The sequence below is a fragment of the Helianthus annuus genome, chromosome 1, assembly GCF_002127325.2.
Source record: "Helianthus annuus cultivar XRQ/B chromosome 1, HanXRQr2.0-SUNRISE, whole genome shotgun sequence".
Taxonomy (NCBI): domain Eukaryota; kingdom Viridiplantae; phylum Streptophyta; class Magnoliopsida; order Asterales; family Asteraceae; genus Helianthus; species Helianthus annuus.
Genome location: NC_035433.2, coordinates 726925 through 747677, shown reverse-complemented (window position 1 = coordinate 747677; position 20753 = coordinate 726925). Strand labels below are relative to the sequence as shown.

The 20753-nt window shown below is 38.0% G+C and overlaps 3 protein-coding genes across 3 annotated transcripts in view; 1 reads left to right on the top strand and 2 right to left on the bottom strand.

The window, feature by feature from the left end:
- The window catches only part of LOC110941708 (RING-H2 finger protein ATL73), a 31059-nt gene extending 13648 nt beyond the window's left edge, over positions 1-17411 (bottom strand). Inside the window, exon 1 of the mRNA XM_022183372.2 lies at positions 17275-17411. The gene's annotated coding sequence lies outside the window, so the exon portion shown is untranslated. The remainder of the gene's footprint in view (positions 1-17274) is intronic.
- Positions 11829-13440, top strand: LOC110941203. Its single transcript, XM_022182829.1, has 4 exons — positions 11829-11833; positions 12046-12583; positions 12654-12885; positions 12980-13440. Exons 1-4 carry the CDS (start codon positions 11829-11831, stop codon positions 13438-13440), a joined length of 1236 nt encoding a protein of 411 aa, XP_022038521.1.
- Positions 14830-15736, bottom strand: LOC110941210. Its single transcript, XM_022182840.1, has 2 exons — positions 15726-15736; positions 14830-15262 (listed from the first exon to the last, which is right to left on the bottom strand). The coding sequence occupies exons 1-2, from the start codon at positions 15734-15736 to the stop codon at positions 14830-14832; spliced, it is 444 nt and encodes a 147-aa protein (XP_022038532.1).
- Positions 17412-20753: the final 3342 nt, after the last annotated feature.

The following is a 20753-nucleotide window of genomic DNA, read 5'->3' as shown; positions in this document are numbered from 1 at the left end:
TGACCTTTTGTTCTGGTTATCTCGCGTTGAGAACCCATTTTTCTGGTTGGTCGTTGGGAGTGGGCCTTGTGACCTTGGTCGGACGTACTTCGTCCGACATCATGACCTCAGTCACACCCGCACCAGCATCATGCGGGGGTGACTCTGGAGCATCAAAGATAGAGAAATCCTTATCTTGAAGCTCTGCAAAACAAATCAAATAGCTATGAAAACACATGTTATACATCACACTTGAGACCAGCTAAACAACACTTACCAACGGTAACCGCAGGTTTCTTCGACGTCGGAACAGTCCTCTTAAACTGCAGCCTCCGACGTTTCGGTCCACCAACACCAGCAGCCGTCTCTTCTACTTGCCTTTTCCCAACACCAGACTGCGAGCCCGCAGCTGTACCCAAACCCTCAAGGGTATCAGATACTATCACATAATCCAAGTATCTACGAAAAGAAGAGTGAGAGATACCTGCCGCCTGCGGTACCAAATGAGGCACAACAGGGACCTCCGATATTTTCTTTTGGCGAAAGCGCACGCCTTTCACCGCCTGCCTCTTAGGCACACCCTTCGCATCAGGGTCCCCTAAGGCCCCAAGATCACCTGCATGAAAACCATGCAAGAGGTGAGTCAGTGCAACCATTATTGTTATCACAAGAATAAAGGATTCCTAAACATACCTTTGCCCCGCGGCAACTCAACTGCTAATGCGGCTTCAGTAGGCACCCGGAAGTTATCTCGAATGATAACATTAAACTCCTCCTCGCCATCCGCACAAACAACTTTTTCCACCTGACCCTGGAAATCCGGGGCAAACATCCTCCATACGGGAGCGTCCTCTGATAACAAACGCACAAGTCAGTTACGCATACAAGGATAAGAAAGTTAAACAAATGAAAAGTACGTACCACCACTTTTCTCCCGCACCACGGGCTTCGACTTCTTGTTCCTCCTTGTCAACATCATGCGCAAGACCCACAACTGTGTGTTGGTCAACTTCACAGGCTCAATGGTCTGCAACTGCGGAAACCACTCCACAGTTTTCAAACTTGGGACCGCAATGGTCTCTGCTATGATCGTCTCGGTCACATTCCGAAACGTCATCTTTGCAACAATGGCAGCAGCTTTGATGTAAAATAACTTTTTTTTCCACATCGTCATCCCCTTGGGAGGAGTCATCAGCTTGGGACTACCCTCTCGCTGACGGAAAGAAAAGAACCCCAAGGAGCACGTCATTTGATAAAACCGTCGGAAATCTCCAACGGTAGGCTCTATGCCAAGAGCACGAAAGGTGAATTCAAAATTTCGAATCCGGATCATACCAAGCGGACTCAGTTGAGAAATGTGGACCTTGTACCACTCCAAAACCTCGACAACAAAAACAGTCAAAGGTAACCGGAGATTACAGTCACCGAAAAAATCTGCCCACATGGTCACGTAACCGGCCGGAGCATCGGCATCGGTGTCACCCTCCGATGGGTAACAGGCCCCATATTCAGGAGGCATTTGAACATCCAGAATCAGACGATCAAAGCTCTTCCTCGTCCACTTTAACGCCGGTAACCCGCCACCGGCGGTTATCTCCTCCTCCTCCGCCGCCACCGGCGAGGATGGCTCTGGGTTTTCACCCTCCACATTGTGTGGATTTGATGGTTCAGCCATCAGAAAATATCGAAGAAATGAAAGAACGTGAGTGGAAAAACCAAAAACCTCACCGGAACTTCAAGAAATATCGTCGGAGAAGACCAAGAAACATTTTTCCCTCACCGGCAAATTTTTGAAATTTCGAACAAGTGAGGGGAAACCACGAACGGTTTCCCCTTATATACCCATCGCAATTAATGCGGAGGGAGAAAACGAATCATCACGTTCAAAAAGAACGAATTGCGCGACACCACGTGTCAAGCGCCGTTTTCGCTGACGGTTATCACGCGCGCGTGGCCGCCCACGCGCCTGACATAAGAGACGTTTACACTCTTCGCTACAGTGCATTTATTGCCTCGGGCAGTGCAAACGTCCTTTCATTTCAGCACATGCCAGGAAAATCTCACCAACTTCCACCAACTCACACGTGAGATCAGCCACGTATGCAACAAAAAGCGACTACATTATCCAATTATAAGCGGCATGCGGTTTCTCTGGTATACCGCACCATAACCCATACCGCATGTCGTTTTTTAACATACCCCTAAAAATAGGTAAAAGTATATATCTCTACACTATAAGGGGGTATAATACCTATCCGCACTACCCACGAGCACACGTGGAGTATACGGACATGACACACATGAGCCCGTTCAGGTGTGTCAGATGCTCAGAACCAGCGTTGTTCTTTGGACTGAACCGCATCTCAGACACAGGTAAACCGCATCACCTTCATTCTCTTCAAGCTTCAAATCCCTCCTGTCCGATTCACAACCGCAGAGGGTACATGAACACCTTCTTTAACATAAAGAAGGAAGGGAATGTACGCGCGCGCACATCAGCAACCCTGACTCCTGAACCTTCAAGAGCTACATCCGAGCAACACACCCGCTTCGAGCGAATATGGTAATGCAAAACCGCAGACACTCCCGAGTAGCTACGGAAATAACCATAGCTTCCGCAGACTGGTTACTACGGAAGAGCCAAGCTCACTCCACATCACCGAGCGAAGCTACTTCAAGGCAAACTCGGTATTGGAGCGTGAAGGTAAGTGGCTCCAAAACGAACGCAGATAAGCGCTCTAAACAAGCCCTTGTCGAACAGCAAGCGTCCGAACAGCGGTAACAAGTCTGCTTATGACTTTGTTTGCCCGCCTATGGGCTGCATAGAATAAACAATGGTGGGCATACCCTTGCCTATGACCATGTTTATTTACCCATAGTACAAATCTACATTGTTCGACCAAACATGGCCAACAATGACGCAACGAGGTAACCGCAAAGAACGTGCGGTTACTAGAGAGCTATGACGACGAACACGAAAACCCAACAAAAAAGGGATCGTCATCTCATGCCTAGATGCTGAACATAGAGCTTGAGCAAAGCACTTACAAGCATCAACTACTTTTGATCCCGATCTCAGAGATTGATCCAAAGTTTCTGTTCTTCTTCATGCACCACTTCAACAAGTGGTTCGAAGACAAGACCATCTCTCAGAGGTTGAAAGCTGGTGCATACCTTCAAACCACCATCTCAGAGGTTGATTCGAAGTTTGTGCAGCATTACTAACAAAGTCTCCAAGAGACCTTCGGCACAACAACAGGTGGCAACCCACCTGGTGACATAAAACGGCTGAGAATTTCGCATCAGACGAAATTCCTTCACCGGTACGGAAGAGGCGTCAGATGACCCTTCCAGACCTCCAGCTTGATTTACATACAGAAAAGACCATCCACATGGTCTAGGATCTTCTCCAGACTCCAAACTACCTTCCAAACACCATAGTCCAGTACTCCTCCCACACACAACTTGTATGTGGCAGCAACACTAGACTGGGGGGACTTGAAGGGGTATGGTCCCAGATCTCGCGTCAGCATTGACCGCGAGTGACCATTACCCTTATCAAAACCCCCACCAGCTAACAACCTACTTGTGCCCATGCGAGAACGCGTCGGCACAAGGGTTGAATCCAATCTATCTAGTAACAAAGGAGGACTTACATGGAACATGAGAACGGTAGAGTGATGCGACATAGCATCACATCTGGTGTATGAAAACGGAAGTATTCACAGCGATGCGGCCTCGCACCGCGTCCAGTGAACACTTCTATCAATACAAGAAAGCCTTACCTTAGGCATAGAAGAAGATGAACATAATGGTGCGGCTGGCACCGCACCATATGGGCATTTTCGTCACGACAAGGGATGCAGGCAAATAGTCTCCGCGGACGACGATGCGGCCAGCACCGCATCTCGCGTATTCCTTGATCACAAGTAGGAGACGCGGTAACCTCAGACGTTACCACATGCAGCGATGCGGCTTGCACCGCATCTTATGCACTCAACAAGTGGGACTGACACCACAGTGCAAGTGGCACCAATGGCAGTTACCTGTCAGAGCTACGTAAGCAATGGACTGACGTGGCGTAACCTCCACAACCGACAAGCCTGACACACCTGCAAAGGTGCAGCACGTCGTCAGTCCATCCATCATCCTCCTCCTTCACTCCTCGGCTATAAATACCAACCCCAAACCAAGTTTGAGGTATCTCTTCACAACTCTCTCACTACTACTACTATCTTACTTTGCTTCCCAAGCAAACTACTTATTCTCACGCCGGAGAGTGGTAACAAGGAGCACCCCCACCCCATCCTCCTTGTTACGAGTCACGGCTTGTTTCCTTGTGCAGGAGATCAACCACCGGTGATCCAGCCAGCGATCCTCGAGAGGAAGGGATTAACCCTTCTTGACGAGACTAGTGTGTTAACCCTGCCCGGTTAACCATTGTTTCATCATTTGAAGGGGTATGGTCCCAGATCTCGCGTCAGCATCGACCGCGAGTGACCATTACCCTTATCAAAACCCCACCAGCTAACAACCTACTTGTGCCCATGCGAGAACGCGTCGGCACAAGGGTTGAATCCAATCTATCAAGTAACAAAGGAGGACTTACATGGAACATGAGAACGGTAGAGTAATGCGACATAGCATCACATCTGGTGTATGAAAACGGAAGTATTCACAGCGATGCGGCCTCGCACCGCGTCTAGTGAACACTTCTATCAATACAAGAAAGCCTTACCTTAGGCATAGAAGAAGATGAACATAACGGTGCGGCTGGCACCGCACCATATGGGCATTTTCGTCACGACAAGGGATGCAGGCAAATAGTCTCCGCGGACGACGATGCGGCCAGCACCGCATCTCACGTATTCCTTGATCACAAGTAGGAGACGCGGTAACCTCAGACGTTACCGCATGCAGCGATGCGGCTTGCACCGCATCCTATGCACTCAACAAGTGGGACTGACACCACAGTGCAAGTGGCACCAATGGCAGTTACCTGTCAGAGCTACGTAAGCAATGGACTGACGTGGCGTAACCTACACAACCGACAAGCCTGACACACCTGCAAAGGTGCAGCACGTCGTCAGTCCATCCATCATCCTCCTCCTTCACTCCTCGGCTATAAATACCAACCCCAAATCAGGTTTGAGGTATCTCTTCACAACTCTCTCACTACTACTACTATCTTACTTTGCTTCCCAAGCAAACTACTGATTCTCACGCCGGAGAGTGGTAACAAGGAGCACCCCTCACCCCATCCTCCTTGTTACGAATCACGACTTGTTTCCTTGTGCAGGAGATCAACCACCGGTGATCCAGCCAGCGATCCTCGAGAGGAAGGGATTAACCCTTCTTGACGAGACCAGTGTGTTAACCCTGCCCGGTTAACCATTGTTTCATCATTGGCGCCCACCGCTACTCTTAGCATTTTCTCATCTATCCTTTTCCCTCTCTCATGATCATGACTGATCACCAAAACAACACTGCGGATAACCCAAATCCCTCAATCCCAGCTCCGGTAGGGGTCAATGCCTGTGGTCGTGGGTTCGGGCCCCACGAACATAAATACAATTATATTATATTTGAAGTAAGGGTTATTTTTTGACAACGTACTTCTAATAGATATTTAGTAATATATATTAATTTTAGGAATATAATTATTAAATATTTTATGTATTGTATTTTATAATATGTTTTTTTACAAATATATTGAGTTTTTCCTTGTGCAGGAGATCAACCACCGGTGATCCAGCCAGCGATCCTCGAGAGGAAGGGATTAACCCTTCTTGACGAGACCAGTGTGTTAACCCTGCCCGGTTAACCATTGTTTCATCATTGGCGCCCACCGTGGGGCCCGAACCCACGACCACAGGCATTGACCCCTAGCGGAGCTGGGATTGAGGGATTTGGGTTATCCGCAGTGTTGTTTTGGTGATCAGTCATGATCTTGAGAGAGGGAAAAGAGAGATGAGAAAATGCTAAGAGTAGCGGTGGGCGCCAATGATGAAACAATGGTTAACCGGGCAGGGTTAACACACTGGTCTCGTCAAGAAGGGTTAATCCCTTCCTCTCGAGGATCGCTGGCTGGATCACCGGTGGTTGATCTCCTGCACAAGGAAACAAGCCGTGACTCGTAACAAGGAGGATGGGGTGGGGGGTGCTCCTTGTTACCACTCTCCGGCGTGAGAATCAGTAGTTTGCTTGGGAAGCAAAATAAGATAGTAGTAGTAGTGAGAGAGTTGTGAAGAGATACCTCAAACCTGGTTTGGGGTTGGTATTTATAGCCGAGGAGTGAAGGAGGAGGATGATGGATGGACTGACGACGTGCTGCACCTTTGCAGGTGTGTCAGGCTTGTCGGTTGTGGAGGTTACGCCACGTCAGTCCATTGCTTACGTAGCTCTGACAGGTAACTGCCATTGGTGCCACTTGCACTGTGGTGTCAGTCCCACTTGTTGAGTGCATAGGATGCGGTGCAAGCCGCATCGCTGCATGTGGTAACGTGTGAGGTTACCGCGTCTCCTACTTGTGATCAAGTAATACGCGAGATGCGGTGCTGGCCGCATCGTCGTCCGCGGAGACTATTTGCCTGCATCCCTTGTCGTGACGAAAATGCCCATATGGTGTGGTGCCAGCCGCACCGTTATGTTCATCTTCTTCTATGCCTAAGGTAAGGCTTTCTTGTATTGATAGAAGTGTTCACTGGACGCGGTGCGAGGCCGCATCGCTGTGAATACTTCCGTTTTCATACACCAGATGTGATGCTATGTCGCATCACTCTACCGTTCTCATGTTCCATGTAAGTCCTCCTTTGTTACTAGATAGATTGGATTCAACCCTTGTGTCGACGCGTTCTCGCATGGGCACAAGTAGGTTGTTAGCTGGTGGGGGTTTTGATAAGAGTAATGGTCACTCGCGGTCAATGCTGACGCGAGATTTGGGACCATACCCCTTCACTTATATTACGGAAAATTATAAAGAAAAACAGAAATGATTTTAACGGTTGTCAAACTAATCATAAATAATGTCTTTTTTTTTAAAAAGTTAAAATTACAAATGAATAAAAAGCCATTTGGCTAAAATAAGAAAGAATTACATGTATAGTAGTTGCGTTATGTTAATATTTTGGTTTCTTGTTTAGGCATGAGAAATTACACCTTGAATCTTCAATGTGCACTCATAGATAAGAAATACTATTTAAAAAATATATGTTCACTTTTTTTTTTCAAAAAACAAATGCCCCCTAGCATTTAAAAAAATACTTGCATCTTATAAATTTAAGTCGAGATAGATGGTAAACAGGCAACAAGCTGCGCCGCTAACTCTTTTTGAATAGCAAAACTAAGTTTTTTTTTAAAAAAAATTACGTCCATAGATCTCGGGGTCATAGCATAACTATGCATGACCCTTTGAACTCCACTAATGGGGCTGTTTGTTTCCGTCTTAACATGGCTCTTAATGGTTCAGACATCTTACTGGTTCAGCACTTAATGGTTCAGACTGTTTGTTTCGTGAGCAGATGTCTGAATGGTTTAGACATTTGTCTCTGAATGGTTAAGCATTATACTGAGTCTGAATGGTTAAGACCTCTAATCTGATTTGGTCAAACATTTGCCTCTGAACGGTTAAGCTTTATACTGGTTTTTAATGGTTAAAACCTCTTATTGATTCAGCACTTAACCATTCAGAAGTTGTCAAACAACCCCTAAGTAGGTTCACAGCCTCTGACGCTAGGAAACCAAAAGTATCAAAAGCAAATAAGATAAACACGTGCTGTTATCAAGACATGTTTTCTCGTGTTTGATCACTTTATCCGTGACTTTTCACTAACATTTAACATGAAACTTAACGGATATCCATTCTAATGACCAATAAAAAAAAATGTAAAAGCAATGAGACTTTTCACTAGAATTTAACATGATACGTAATGGATATCCATTCTAATGTGTTATTCGCGAGTAATGAGAATCAAATGTGTAGCAAAACGAAATCCAAATGCAATACAAGACTATCCATGTAACTTTTTTTTTATAATAAATGAATGGTTTTAAATTCTTTTAGTAAAAGCATTCAAATATTAAATGATTTTAGATGTCGCTTAATTTTTTTTTATACTAGGGGAAATACCCGTGCGATGCACGACATGCATAATAGTTATTGTTTTTTCCTGGAACGACGACTGATATAGATAGTGCGTGACACGGTACGAAAGTGCGAATATAGTATAGATTTTTAAAACAAAAACCGGTTTTTTTTTAAAGTTAGCCGTTTGACCATGGTTATTTTGACCAAAGTCCACTCCTCATTCGGCGCTTTGTGGTAGCACCACCAGTAAAAAAAGGCCCAAAACACCCGAGGGTACAGTGTTTCCCCACGTTTTTAAGACGCTTTGAGAGAGGTTTGCGCCCCACCACATGTGGTCTCACAAAACTTCAAATCTATGGACGTGTGGTTTCTCAATCCTCTTCAAAAGACGTCACAGTTTTCAAATTTTTTTTATTTTTTCTTTTTCATTGTGTTTTAAATGGTGTAAAATAGATGTTATATATATATACACGTATTATACTACATACACATATACATATACATATAAATTTAGTTTTAACATCTAAAAGTCAAATTGCAGGTTTTGTTCCCTTTTATAGATGAGAAAGCAGTTTATAAACCAACAAAATTAACAAATCCTAACAGTTCTTCAAGTGTTTAGTTATATAATCTATATATTTATTTACTAAAATTTATTACAATTAACCCAGGGTAACATTTTCAGATGCCTGCAACACATCTGGTTATAAAAGTAAAAAATAAACAAAAATGATGTTTTAGATTTTTACCCTGGTCTCAAACTTAATGTAGTTGTTTAGTCCATTTAATTAAATTGTATTTTTAGTTGACGCATAGGTACAATGTAGTCCTCTATTTGTGACAATTGTCATTGTGCTTATAGTCATGTGATGTTGTTTTAATACCCGTTAACCAACTCGTTTCGCCTCTATTTCTCAGTTATTTAAAGAAGCAACATATACATCAGAAGTAAATTTCTAAAGATAATGGTGAACCGTCAATGGTACAATAAACTTACCTCAAGACTACCATTTGCTAAACTGGTAGTGTATCTCAGAGTCCAGAAATCCCGTGCTAGAGCTATTTCAATTAATATATGGAGAAAAGGAAGAGCCGCATTGATTAAACATGGTCATAAAGGCTCGTACTATTTCATTAAAGTTAATTGTAATATTAAGTATTAGTTAAATAACCAATCAATCCTTTAAGGTGAATTGTTATGAAAAGTCTATAAACCCTAACTTAAACATTAATATATGGAGAAAAGAAAGAGGCTCATTAATTAAACATGGTCATAAAGGCTTATACTATTTCATTAAAGTTAATTGTAATGCATTTAAAGCAACCATAAATTTTGATTTTAAATATAAGATTTAGCTAAACTTAGAAATTGTTTACTGAAAGTTGAAGTTGAAATAAATCATATTCAGATAATTATTTTTTATATGCAAATTCAAACAGACCTATCAAAATATGTAGGAAAACTCCATGCAAGTCTAACTCCGTCACGCTTAAATTCTTGTAACCTGAATACGGTTCATTACTTATTCAACCCATTTATTTAAATAGGCAGGCGAGTAGTAATCGGGTTGGTGGGTTGTAAAACTGTGTTAATTTTACCAACATGGTGGAAGTCAATATTCTACCAGCATCATTACATCCAACTTTTTAAAAGTAAACAAATGGTTTGATAATATGAAAACTATTTCAAATGAATATTAGTAATGTATAAATTTAAACGAACATTCAAATGAAAATAAAGAATGGTTACAAACGAACGCAAATAAGAGAGAGGACCGACATAAACGAAAGTCAATCATCGAACATAAATGAACGAAAATAAACGAACATAACATTGAACCTCCAATTCGTTTACGGGTTGCACCTACTTCTGTTTAAAGCAAGATGTATAGATTATGCAACGTACCTTAACCACGCGTGTGTGTGTATGTGAATATATGTTTTTAACTTGATCCGCATAAATAGTTTTGAGCCAATAGAAAGCGAACCGGGGACTAAATAAAAAATGGAACCCAACTAAAAGCGAAAACCAAGGAAACTGAAACCAAACCTAAACAAACCAAAAAACAAAACCAGACCAAAATGAACCTATACAAACTGAATAATTTTACCGAAACAAATAAGCTGAGACAAATAATGTTGCTGAAATGAAAACCGAACCTGAACCAAAAACAAATAAAGCGAATCTAACCGGAAAGGAAACTAAATTTACACAAAACTAAAAAAAAACTGAAAACCGAACAAAAAACGTAAAAGATCTTACCGAAACGAACTCAAAAAACTTAGATCGAAACAAAACAATTGCTGGGAAAAATCAAAACCAAAACGATGCAAAAAGATAAAACAACCTAAAACCAAACCGAAACCAAAAACTGATAAAAGTAAACAAAATTGATTCAAAATCGACCCGACAATAAAAACGGTCACGTTAATAAAGTATTCACCTTCACACCTGGCAGGGGTGATTAGTATGTGGTAGTAAAACAATCAAGTAGTTAATGAACAACAAAAATGCAGGTACCTTAACAACGGCAGTGACTCAGTTAGTGACTATTAATTGTTCGGAGATTACTTTGAATCAAGAGTTAGTATGCTAATGGGCTATTAAGCAGTTAGTAATAAATAACCGAGTCACTAACAGCTCTATTAACCAAAAATGTTGCACCAGTTCTACTAAAATTGTTAAATAACAATTGATAGTCCTTATTATTAACTCTAACAACATTAGCATACTAAAATTGTTATTGACTATCAGCTAATTATTTATTACTAAAATGTTGTATTAACTTTATTCTGCAACATATTCTTTATAAACTATGCTTACCTTGACATAACCTAATAGCTATATTTCCTTATTAGAAGTTAATGATAATTGAAAATTAGTACATATTATTACCTTGCTGGTGAACACATTTAGGGAATGTTTGGCAACAAGCTTTTAGGAGCTTTTAGGAGCTTCAAGCTTCAGGCTTTAAAGAAAAAGCTCCTGGCCCAATAAAAGCTTTGTTTGGTTGAAACAGGCTTCAGGCTTTTAGATTAGTTGAAAAGCTCTTTTTGAAACGCTGGTGGAAGTAGCGTTTAAAAAACCTACAAGCTTTTAGGGTTTAAATTACTTAAATAACCTACAATCTATCATTATTCCATATTGAAGAAAGGATCGATCGTAATCAAAAGATAAGGTACGCATGTTCTTACTTAATTGAATTTAATATCATCTTTTGTCTTCTTGTGTGTTGCAATTTTCAAACTGGTATATGAATTATCAATGGATCGATCGAAGCAAAAGCCTGAATAATGGTCTCTGTGTGTGTTTACTTCAATTAGGCACTTAGTTTGACTGCTCATAGTATGATCTGATGCATATATTAATTAGGTAGATTGAAGGTTACCATGGCACTTTAATTGAAATAATATGATCTGAGTTGAACAAATTGGGATAACAAACAAATTAATAAAAAAATTCCCTGCCCATCTTTATGATATGCATACATTGAGTGTTTTGATTTTCATTCATAATATGCCTCTTTAATATAGTATTATGATTTTAAAAACCTTGTTTCTGTCGTTGTGCTTTTGTTGGGTGGATTATTTTCAAAGTTATATGTTTTCATAAGGAAGCCATCGAAGGCTTTCCACAAATCGAGATTTCGCCGTAGAAGGATCGGATTGTATCCGAAGAACATGGAATACAAAAAAGTAATAAGAGAGGCGCACATACCAATCAATCGTATCGATCGTATTCTTGAATTTGGTTACTAAGACCATGGGGTATGGTAGGACGTGGGTTGGAGGCATGGTGCGACACGTGGACTATGGGACACCCAAGACCAAAAGCCAATTTCAAAGGGGTATGGTGGGGCGTGGGTTGGGTGGCGTGGATAAAAAACTAATTTAAAGGGCTAGTGTTCTTGGCTATTTATCCATTTAATTTTAGCTATTAAGGTGTTTATATGTTAAGTTGATATTGAATTTATTATCAGGATTACAATGAATAATGAAACAAGCAAGAAGAAACACAAACTGCATTGCTATAACTTTTTGTTGGATTCAACCTATACATGTGATCTAGTTGCTGCATACTATTATAAGCATATGTACAAGGAACCATGCATGACATCACCTCAAACGGGACTGGCTTGGATGATGGAAGTTTTAAATGGAAATCCTATACGATGTGTAAATGCATTCAGAATGCATCCAAACGTGTTTACAAAATTATGTAGAGAGCTCGAATCAAACTATGGATTGCAGTCGAGTGATAGAATGTCAACTTGTGAGAAGGTGGGGATATTTTTGTATACATTGGCATTGGGTTTATCTAACAGGGATGTTGGGGAGCGTTTTCAACGTTCTGGGGAGACTATTAGTAGAGCCTTTCATGAAGTTCTAGAGGCAATAACTGGTAGAGGTAAAAGTTTTCAAGGTCTAGCACGTGACATTATAAAACCAAAAGATCCGACTTTTCAATTCGTACCACCTCAAATCTTGAATGACAAAAGATACATGCCGTATTTCAAGGTATTAAATTGATTAATGTCATTCCTACTTGTGTACTTTGTTACTTGACTGATGTTCAAATTATATACAGGATTGTATTGGATGTATTGATGGTACACACATAGGGGCCTGCATCCCAGAGAGTCAGCAACTACCTTATATTGGTAGAAAAGGGGTACCAACTTTCAATGTAATGGCAACATGTGATTTCGATATGTGTTTCACATTTGTATCGATCGGATGGGAGGGATCAGCACATGACACGCGTGTTTTCATTAACGCGACCCAAAATAGTAAATTCAACTTCCCACAACCACCTGAAGGTAATATTTCGAATTACTTACATATATATTTGGAATTGTTTCATGTTACTTTTAATAAATTCTAACGCCTTTTGTTTTTCAACTCCTTTATTAGGTAGATATTATTTGGTTGATAAAGGATATCCAGATAGAAAAGGATACCTTGTTCCATATTCCAAGACAAGATACCATCAATCTCAATTTCAAAGAGAGCCCCCGAATAATATGCAAGAAGCTTTCAACCGTTCGCATTCATCTTTACGAAGTCATATTGAGAGATCATTTGGAATTTTAAAGAAACGATTTAAGATACTTGGTAAAATGCCCAAGTATAGCGTGCAAACACAAATTGATGTTATCATGGCTACATTTGCATTGCATAACTATATACGTAATTCTCAAGAAGATTTCATGTTTACCGCAATGGAGCAACATCCAAACTACATACCACAAGATGAACTGCATGATGTTCGTAATAATGACACAAGCACTAGCGGTCTATTTGAAGGAACATCGAATGAGATGAAACATGTTCGCAACGAAATTGCTACTTTGATATGGAATGCACGACATTAACGATTTAATAGTATTATATTATGTTATGATTGTTTGTCAATAACTATGTTTTATTTAATTGAAAATGATCATGTTTTATTCATTTGAGAAATAACATATATATATATATATATATATATATATATATATATATATGTGTGTGTGTGTGTGTGTGTGTGTGTGTGTGAGAGAGAGAGAGAGAGAGAGAGAGAGAGAGAGAGATTACGATTAGTATTATGTTTTTTTTATTTATGCCCATTTTGGTCATTTTATACATTTATTAAAAGCTCCAGCTACTCTGCCAAACAACTTAGTATCTAAAAAGCTACAGCTACCAGCTACCAGCTTCCAGCTACCAGCCACCAGCTTCCAGCTTCCAGCTAACAGCTTCCAGCCATCAGCTATCAGCTACTTTTGCCAAACATACCCTTACTCTATGTTTAGGGCACAATTTGATTAGGTTGCTGATACTGAATTGAATATCACACCAAATTACAATAGCAGTTTATATTGCTACTATTCACCCAAATCAAGCACCTTAAATAAGTCAGTGTTTCTCTATATTCAAAAAACGAACTATAACTGACGATCATTAAATTGCAACAGCCAATTCAATCCAAATACTGCAATAGAAACATAAAATCTACCACAATTCGTTGGTTAATCACGTATAGTTCTTAATCGATTAGAATCAGAAAAAGGAAATTGACTCACTGTAACTTAAAATCAGGAAGAAGGCGAATAAAGAGGCGGAGTTTTTCGAAATCAATGACCCCTGTCTTTTATTGTTATTCCTTGAATGAGGTAAGCAAGACTCCATACTACACATTGCATACACATACATAAAAATTGGGTTCAATATTATTTGTATAAACACCGATTGGAAACCCTCACATTGCATTTGATGAAACCCTAATCAATATAAACACACACACTAACACTCATGAATCGAATTTATAAAAGGAAAAATTCAGGCTGTTTTTACCTCTTGCTGCTCCAAATCTTCATTACGATACATTATCTTCATCTTAGAAATATATATATTGCACTTAAAGGTTGCTGGAGAGTCGGAGGATGATGTGTAATTAAAGGAGCAAGTAAATGACCCATTTTGATTCCAACTGAAGTTGCCGACTGATGGAGAGCCTGATGGAGAGCCTGTGCAGGAGATCAATCGAAGATATATGTCTGAGAATTGTGTGCCAAATCTATGACGATCTTCAATTGGGGAGAAGCTAATTACGATTCCAATTGAGTTGCCGACTGATGGAGAGCCTGATGGCGAGCCTGTGCAGGAGATCAATCGAAGATATATGTCTGAGAGTTGTGTGCCTAATCGATGAAGATCTTCAATTAGGGAGAAGTTAATTATGGATTGGAGAGCATATATTAAGAGGCGAAGGATGAGTATCACGGACTCCAAAGTCCCCACAAACGCCAGTTAAACAACCCTTTCACTTCCGGAAGTCCTCTTCTCGCCGTTGCATCCGTCTCCGGCGACTCCTCCACTACCTCATGTTCTTCCTTTACACATTCTTCAACTAATGAGATGTCGTACGGAGGCGAAACCGAAACCTCTGGCAGAGGATTTAACGCTTTTCCGGCGAACCTCCGATGACTCGCCTTCTCTTTCTTCTGGTTAGGTTTACGGCCGCGACAGTTAACCTGTTCACTGCTGGTAAAGTTTTCTTCAATAGCTTCAATTACTTGATGAATTAGCTCTCGGTTAACAGACGTGTCCCACCGGAACCAGTAGTTCGTGTAATAATCGAAGCAATCGCAGTTGAATACCGGAGATTTGTGTGCGGCAGGAGCTTTCCTCTTATTGTTATTATCAGATGATCTAGGGTTTGTGGAATTATTTTTGTGGAATTATTTTTGACACAAATGATTAAAGTAATGTAACTTGTGATTATTAAACTGGAATTGTTTTTGACCCAAATGATTAAAGTAATGTAACTTGTGATTATTAAGTAAATTAAATGAAATTAATAGGATTCTTATAGGCTGGTGCATTTAAAAGGAATTTTTACATATATCCCCTTATTAAAAGCCCTTATTACATATTTGTCCAATCTTTAAAATCAATTACATATTTCCCCCTTTCTTTATGAAATTACCCTTTTACTCTTTTTCTTAATTTCTTATCTCTTAACTTCAAAATCAATCTAGTCAATACTCTATATGTTGTGATAAATCTTTAAAATATTTCTTTGAAAAAAAAAACGGTCATACCCATTTTATAAAACAAGTGACCTTTTTACGTATCTAGTTACTGGTTAAGTTTAAGTTTACATATTTTTTACAACCGACCCATTATACATTTAAATTTTAGTTAACTACACTAACAATTTACGTTAAAATATTGATTATCTAAAATATCTTATATAAAAAAACATATTGTTATACAATATACGTTTGTTTTTTTCAAGTCGTAATCAATTTTTCTTTAGCCTAAATCTTAGTTCGATCATCAACATTTTAATTGTTTTGAAGCAGGAGCTAAATTTCCATTTTTTTTGTGTAATGCTATTTCAGAAATCTAATTGTCATGTTTTAAACATTCAAAATAATATTGAAAAAACTGTTTTACAGCAAAAGTAAATTTTTAAACCATGGTCGCATGACTGTTTTCTTTAAAAAAAAAATAATGCTTAAGAGCTATGACGTATTATATATAAGCAAAACTTTCAATTTTCACATAACAGAGGCAGAAGCTTATAAAAAAATAGGCAGGGCTTATAAAAAAATGAATTCATATCATTAGGTTAATATCTTATTTGTAAACAATTATATTACACATTAAATCATAAAATATGTAAGTAATGGTATTAGAAAGGGGAAAAATGTAATAATCATTTAATAAGTTCATTAAGGGTAAAATAGTAATTCAATAGGAGTGATTTTAATAAAATGGGTAAATATGTAATATGTATGGTTTAAAAGGGGAAAATATGTAATTGATTTTATGGGTTGGGTATATATGTAATAAATGATCTTAGGAGGGGGATATATGTAAATGACCTCATTTAAAACAACCATAAATTTTGGTTTTAAAATAGAACATATAACTAAACTTTAGAATATATATAGATATATAGATTTTCAAAATTCTTTTGCCGACAAAAGTTGAGAAGAGCTAGTTGAGGGCATACACATCCAAAGGAAATAAATGACCTATGCCAAAAAAAAAAAAAAAAAAAAGATCTACATGAATATAATTTTCTTACATAAATTGTGAATGTTGTTTGTCGAGACCATAATAATCCAAAAACACAGAATCCTATGCTTGACACTGTTATTAAGAGAGTAATTTTCGGGCCAATCATCTTTTTTTTACACTCAACTAACTATATAGAGCTTGTGGTGGAGTGGTAAGGGAGAGACTTGTGTTTCTAAGAGACTCAAGTTCAATTCTTGCTTCTCTCCATTAGTTTTCAATGGCACCTGGTGATGATGGGAGACTAGGCGAGTAGGCGGCGATCGCTAGTTCGATCCTTGAACTGAATGGGTTTTACCTCACCGCACTGTCGTGCCTTTGGGCGAGTGTTCACGGGCTTCTGCCCTAGGTGAGGGTTTTTCACAGTTCGGAGACGGGTGTATCCCGATGTGGTGAATTTCGCCAGTAGCCCATTTGGAGGATTCGTTGGCCGTTCAAAAAAAAAAAACTAACTATATAGAGTTTTATAGAGTTCAAAACTTGTAATTTATAATCACTAGTTAAACACTTCATAAAATAAAAGTTGTTACATTAAACATTTCTTAAAATAAAGTTCTTACACAAGAACCCAAACCGATTCAAGCAACGCCAATCAGAACAAAAGCATATACCAGTAGGAGTTTTAGAATCGGTACCTCTATCTGAAACCTTTAATGCAGGATAAAAGATCTATAGATCTTTCCTTGACTCTATTCATATCCACATGATCTCAAAATCGCCTTTTCGTTCTTTCATTGATAAGAATCGAACATCGCAGAAAAGAGGGATAGAGGGCCAATATTTAGTAGTAGGGTTTTCTAGCTTAGGGCATTTATATATGTGTGTAATTAAACTTCCAAGTTGTCCTACGAGTTAAATATCAACTAAATATCTAGATCCTTTTCAATTAAACTATTTAATTAGGCATCTATTATATATAATAAATGAAAGTTATTTGGGCCACGTGTCACTTAATTAGGGCATCCTCAGTTCTCTTTTTCCGCCCAACAGTACCACTGCCATCCTCTATTTATATCATCCCTCATTTACTCATTTAGGGCTAATGCTTTCTTTCTCTCTCTGCTCTGCTCTATTCCGATCGATGTTTATCCTCTCTGATGTTTATCTTTCTTCTTCTTCTTCTTCTTCTTCTCATATTCATATCCTCAACAATATACGGCAGAGGTTACTTCTATTGGATACATCTGCGTTTGAAACCCTAAATTATGTACCGTCGAGTGGTTGAAGAAGAGAATAATCATGTAAGATCTATTTTTTTATTCAGAAATTTTATTTCGTTTTATCTATTTTCTCATACTGAACATGATGAAGCCTTTTCTATCCTCAGAAGAAGAAACAGATCTCCTAGGGTTTCTTATCGTACTCGATGAACGCTTTTGTACAAGCTCCTCTTAATGGTGACTCTGGTATGTTTGCTTTGTTGTATCATGTGATTACGAGTAGATTTATTTTGATATGTTTTGTACTTTGTCTTTCTAAAGCTTTTTTGTTGGTTTATAGAGTTTGTTGATTAGAAGCAACCTCTGCCGGACGGTTGTTGAGGAGATGGAAATGTGAAAGGTGATACCAGGTGTGTTGATAGGTGATACCAGTACAAAAGTTTAGGACATCACCAAGGTAACTTAAATTGGTGTGATTTATTTTTTGGTATTTCTAACGTTTTGATTTACTGTTTATTGGTGCATTGATTCATTTGTAATCCTTTGCAGATCTCCCGTCATCTCAATTTGAGCAATTAAACGTAGTTTTGTTAATCACTATCGGTGTTTTAATTACTAGCAGTGCTTAAAAAGTTTTCCATCAGCTGTTTGACTTAACAATAGTTTGCGTTATTTATTCGAAATTCATCAGTTTTTGTAGGTAAACTGAAATTTCCTACAATAGGCACTGCCCAGCTAAGTTTCCTACAATGACAGTGGTTATAACAAGTTAATATGGCAAATCACTGATCTGCCTAACAAGTGTTGGATATAATGATGGTTGTACATAAAGTTTGATAAACATCATCCACTGTTCAATTATGAAAAACCACTGATCAAGACCAAAGTCCAGACAAGCACTGATCAACTAAATGTGAAACACTCTCCAACAACAGTGGTTCCCCATCAACATTAGTTGTTCTATCTTTGTTTATGTTAACAGTGTTTATTCTATCTTTGTTTATTTTAACAGTGTTTATATGTAACGTAATTTATCCTATCACTTCAGTGTTTTGATCTGTACTAGTAATTGAACAGTTGTTTCATTTTTATACTAAAAAAATTCTTATACACTTGGATGAATATTAAGCACCTCATATTGATTGTTTGGGTATAGTATTCTTGATATTGGTTCAAACATTTGATTGTTCAAAATATTCCGCTGCTGAAATACAACCTCTGTTTCTTCAATCTCCCTGTTGACCACTGATTGACCAAACATCAGTGTTTCCAAAACTGGTTGGTATCCACTGATCGGAAAAATAGCCACTGCTCACTTTTACATTGTTGACATCCAATTACATAAGAGTTCCACCAACATTATTTTCATGATAAAATTTAAAGTTAATTAAAAAATAAAAAAAATTCTTGATGACTATTTGTTTCAAATCAAATTAGTAATTAATGCTGATTTCTTGAGCTTTGGACATTTGATTAAGCAAATTTTGAATTTCAAATTGACGGTTATTATATCTTGATTAAAGTTAAAATAAATTTTAAAAAAGTCATTATGGCATTTGCTTTCAAATCAAGTCAGTAGTTACTAATAATATCATTAATTTTGAAATTCAAAATATGCAAAATGGTAATTTAAAATTTTCGTTCTCTTTTTTTTTTCCTACTTTGCATATCATTTCTAATATTTAATTAGTTTAATAAAGCAGCGTAAAATATATACACTACTTACCTTTGAAAATTAAATCTGAAATTTATGACGTCCAACAACAGTGTTAAACTACAACAGTGGTTCAGCATCAACTTTAGTTATTCTCTTGTTTATTTATTTATGTTAACAGTGTTTATATGTAACAGTGTTTTCCGCATCAATGTTTTAAAGACTGTTAGGTTGTTAGATGTCATCACCTCAGTGTTTTATATGTAAGCATTTTTATGGCATCAGTGTTTATATGTAACAGTGTTTAGAACTGTTGTTTATATGTAACACAATTTATCACATTTGATTGTTCAAGTATTCCACTGCTGAAATACAACCTCTGTTTCTTCAATCTCCATGTTGACCACTGACTGACCGAACATCAGGGTTTCGAAAACTGGTTGGTATCCACTGATTGGAAAAAATAGCCAGTGTTCACTTTTACATTGTTGACATTCACTGATATTGACCATCAGCGGTTTCCCTAAAAAATAGGCAGTGCTCACATTTTTATTATTGATGTTGTTAATTTGTGATACTTTGAAATTATCAAATGAAAACTAGAATTACAATCAAATTACCATTTTACCTAATCTTTACATTCCAATTACATAAGAGTTCCACCAACATTATTTTTATGATAAAATTTAAAGTTAAATTAAAAAATAAAAAAAAAATTCTTGATGACTATTTGTTTCAAATCAAATCAGTAATTAATGCTGATTTCTTGAGCTTTGGACATTTGATTAAGCAAATTTTGAATTTCAAATTGACGGTTATCATATCTTGATTAAAGTTAAAATAAAATTTAAAAAAGTCATTATGGCATTTGCTTTCAAATCAAGTCAGTAGTTACTGACAATATCAGTAATTTTGAAATTCAAAATATTCAAAATGGTAATTTCAAATTTTCGTTCTCTCTTTTTTTTTTCCTACTTTGCATATCATTTCTAATATTTAATTACTTTAATAAAGCAACATGTAAGAATATACACTACTTTTACCTTTGAAATTAAATCTGAAATTTATGACGTCCAACAACAGTGTCAAACTACAACAGTGGTTCAGCATCAACTTTAGTTATTCTATGTTTGTTTATTTGTTTATGTTAACAGTGTTTATATGTAACAGTGTTTTCCCCATGAATGTTTTATAGACTGTTAGGTTGTTAGTTGTCATCACCTCAGTGTTTTATATGTAACCATTTTTATGGCATCAGTGTTTATATGTAACAGTGTTTAGGAACAGTTCTTTTTATCAC

Excerpts from the sequence above, each read along its gene's own strand:
- LOC110941203 (XM_022182829.1), top strand. Across the intron at positions 12,584-12,653 it reads GATACATGCCGTATTTCAAG|GATTGTATTGGATGTATTGA; the intron begins GTATTAAATTGA and ends AATTATATACAG. Across the intron at positions 12,886-12,979 it reads CTTCCCACAACCACCTGAAG|GTAGATATTATTTGGTTGAT; the intron begins GTAATATTTCGA and ends CTCCTTTATTAG.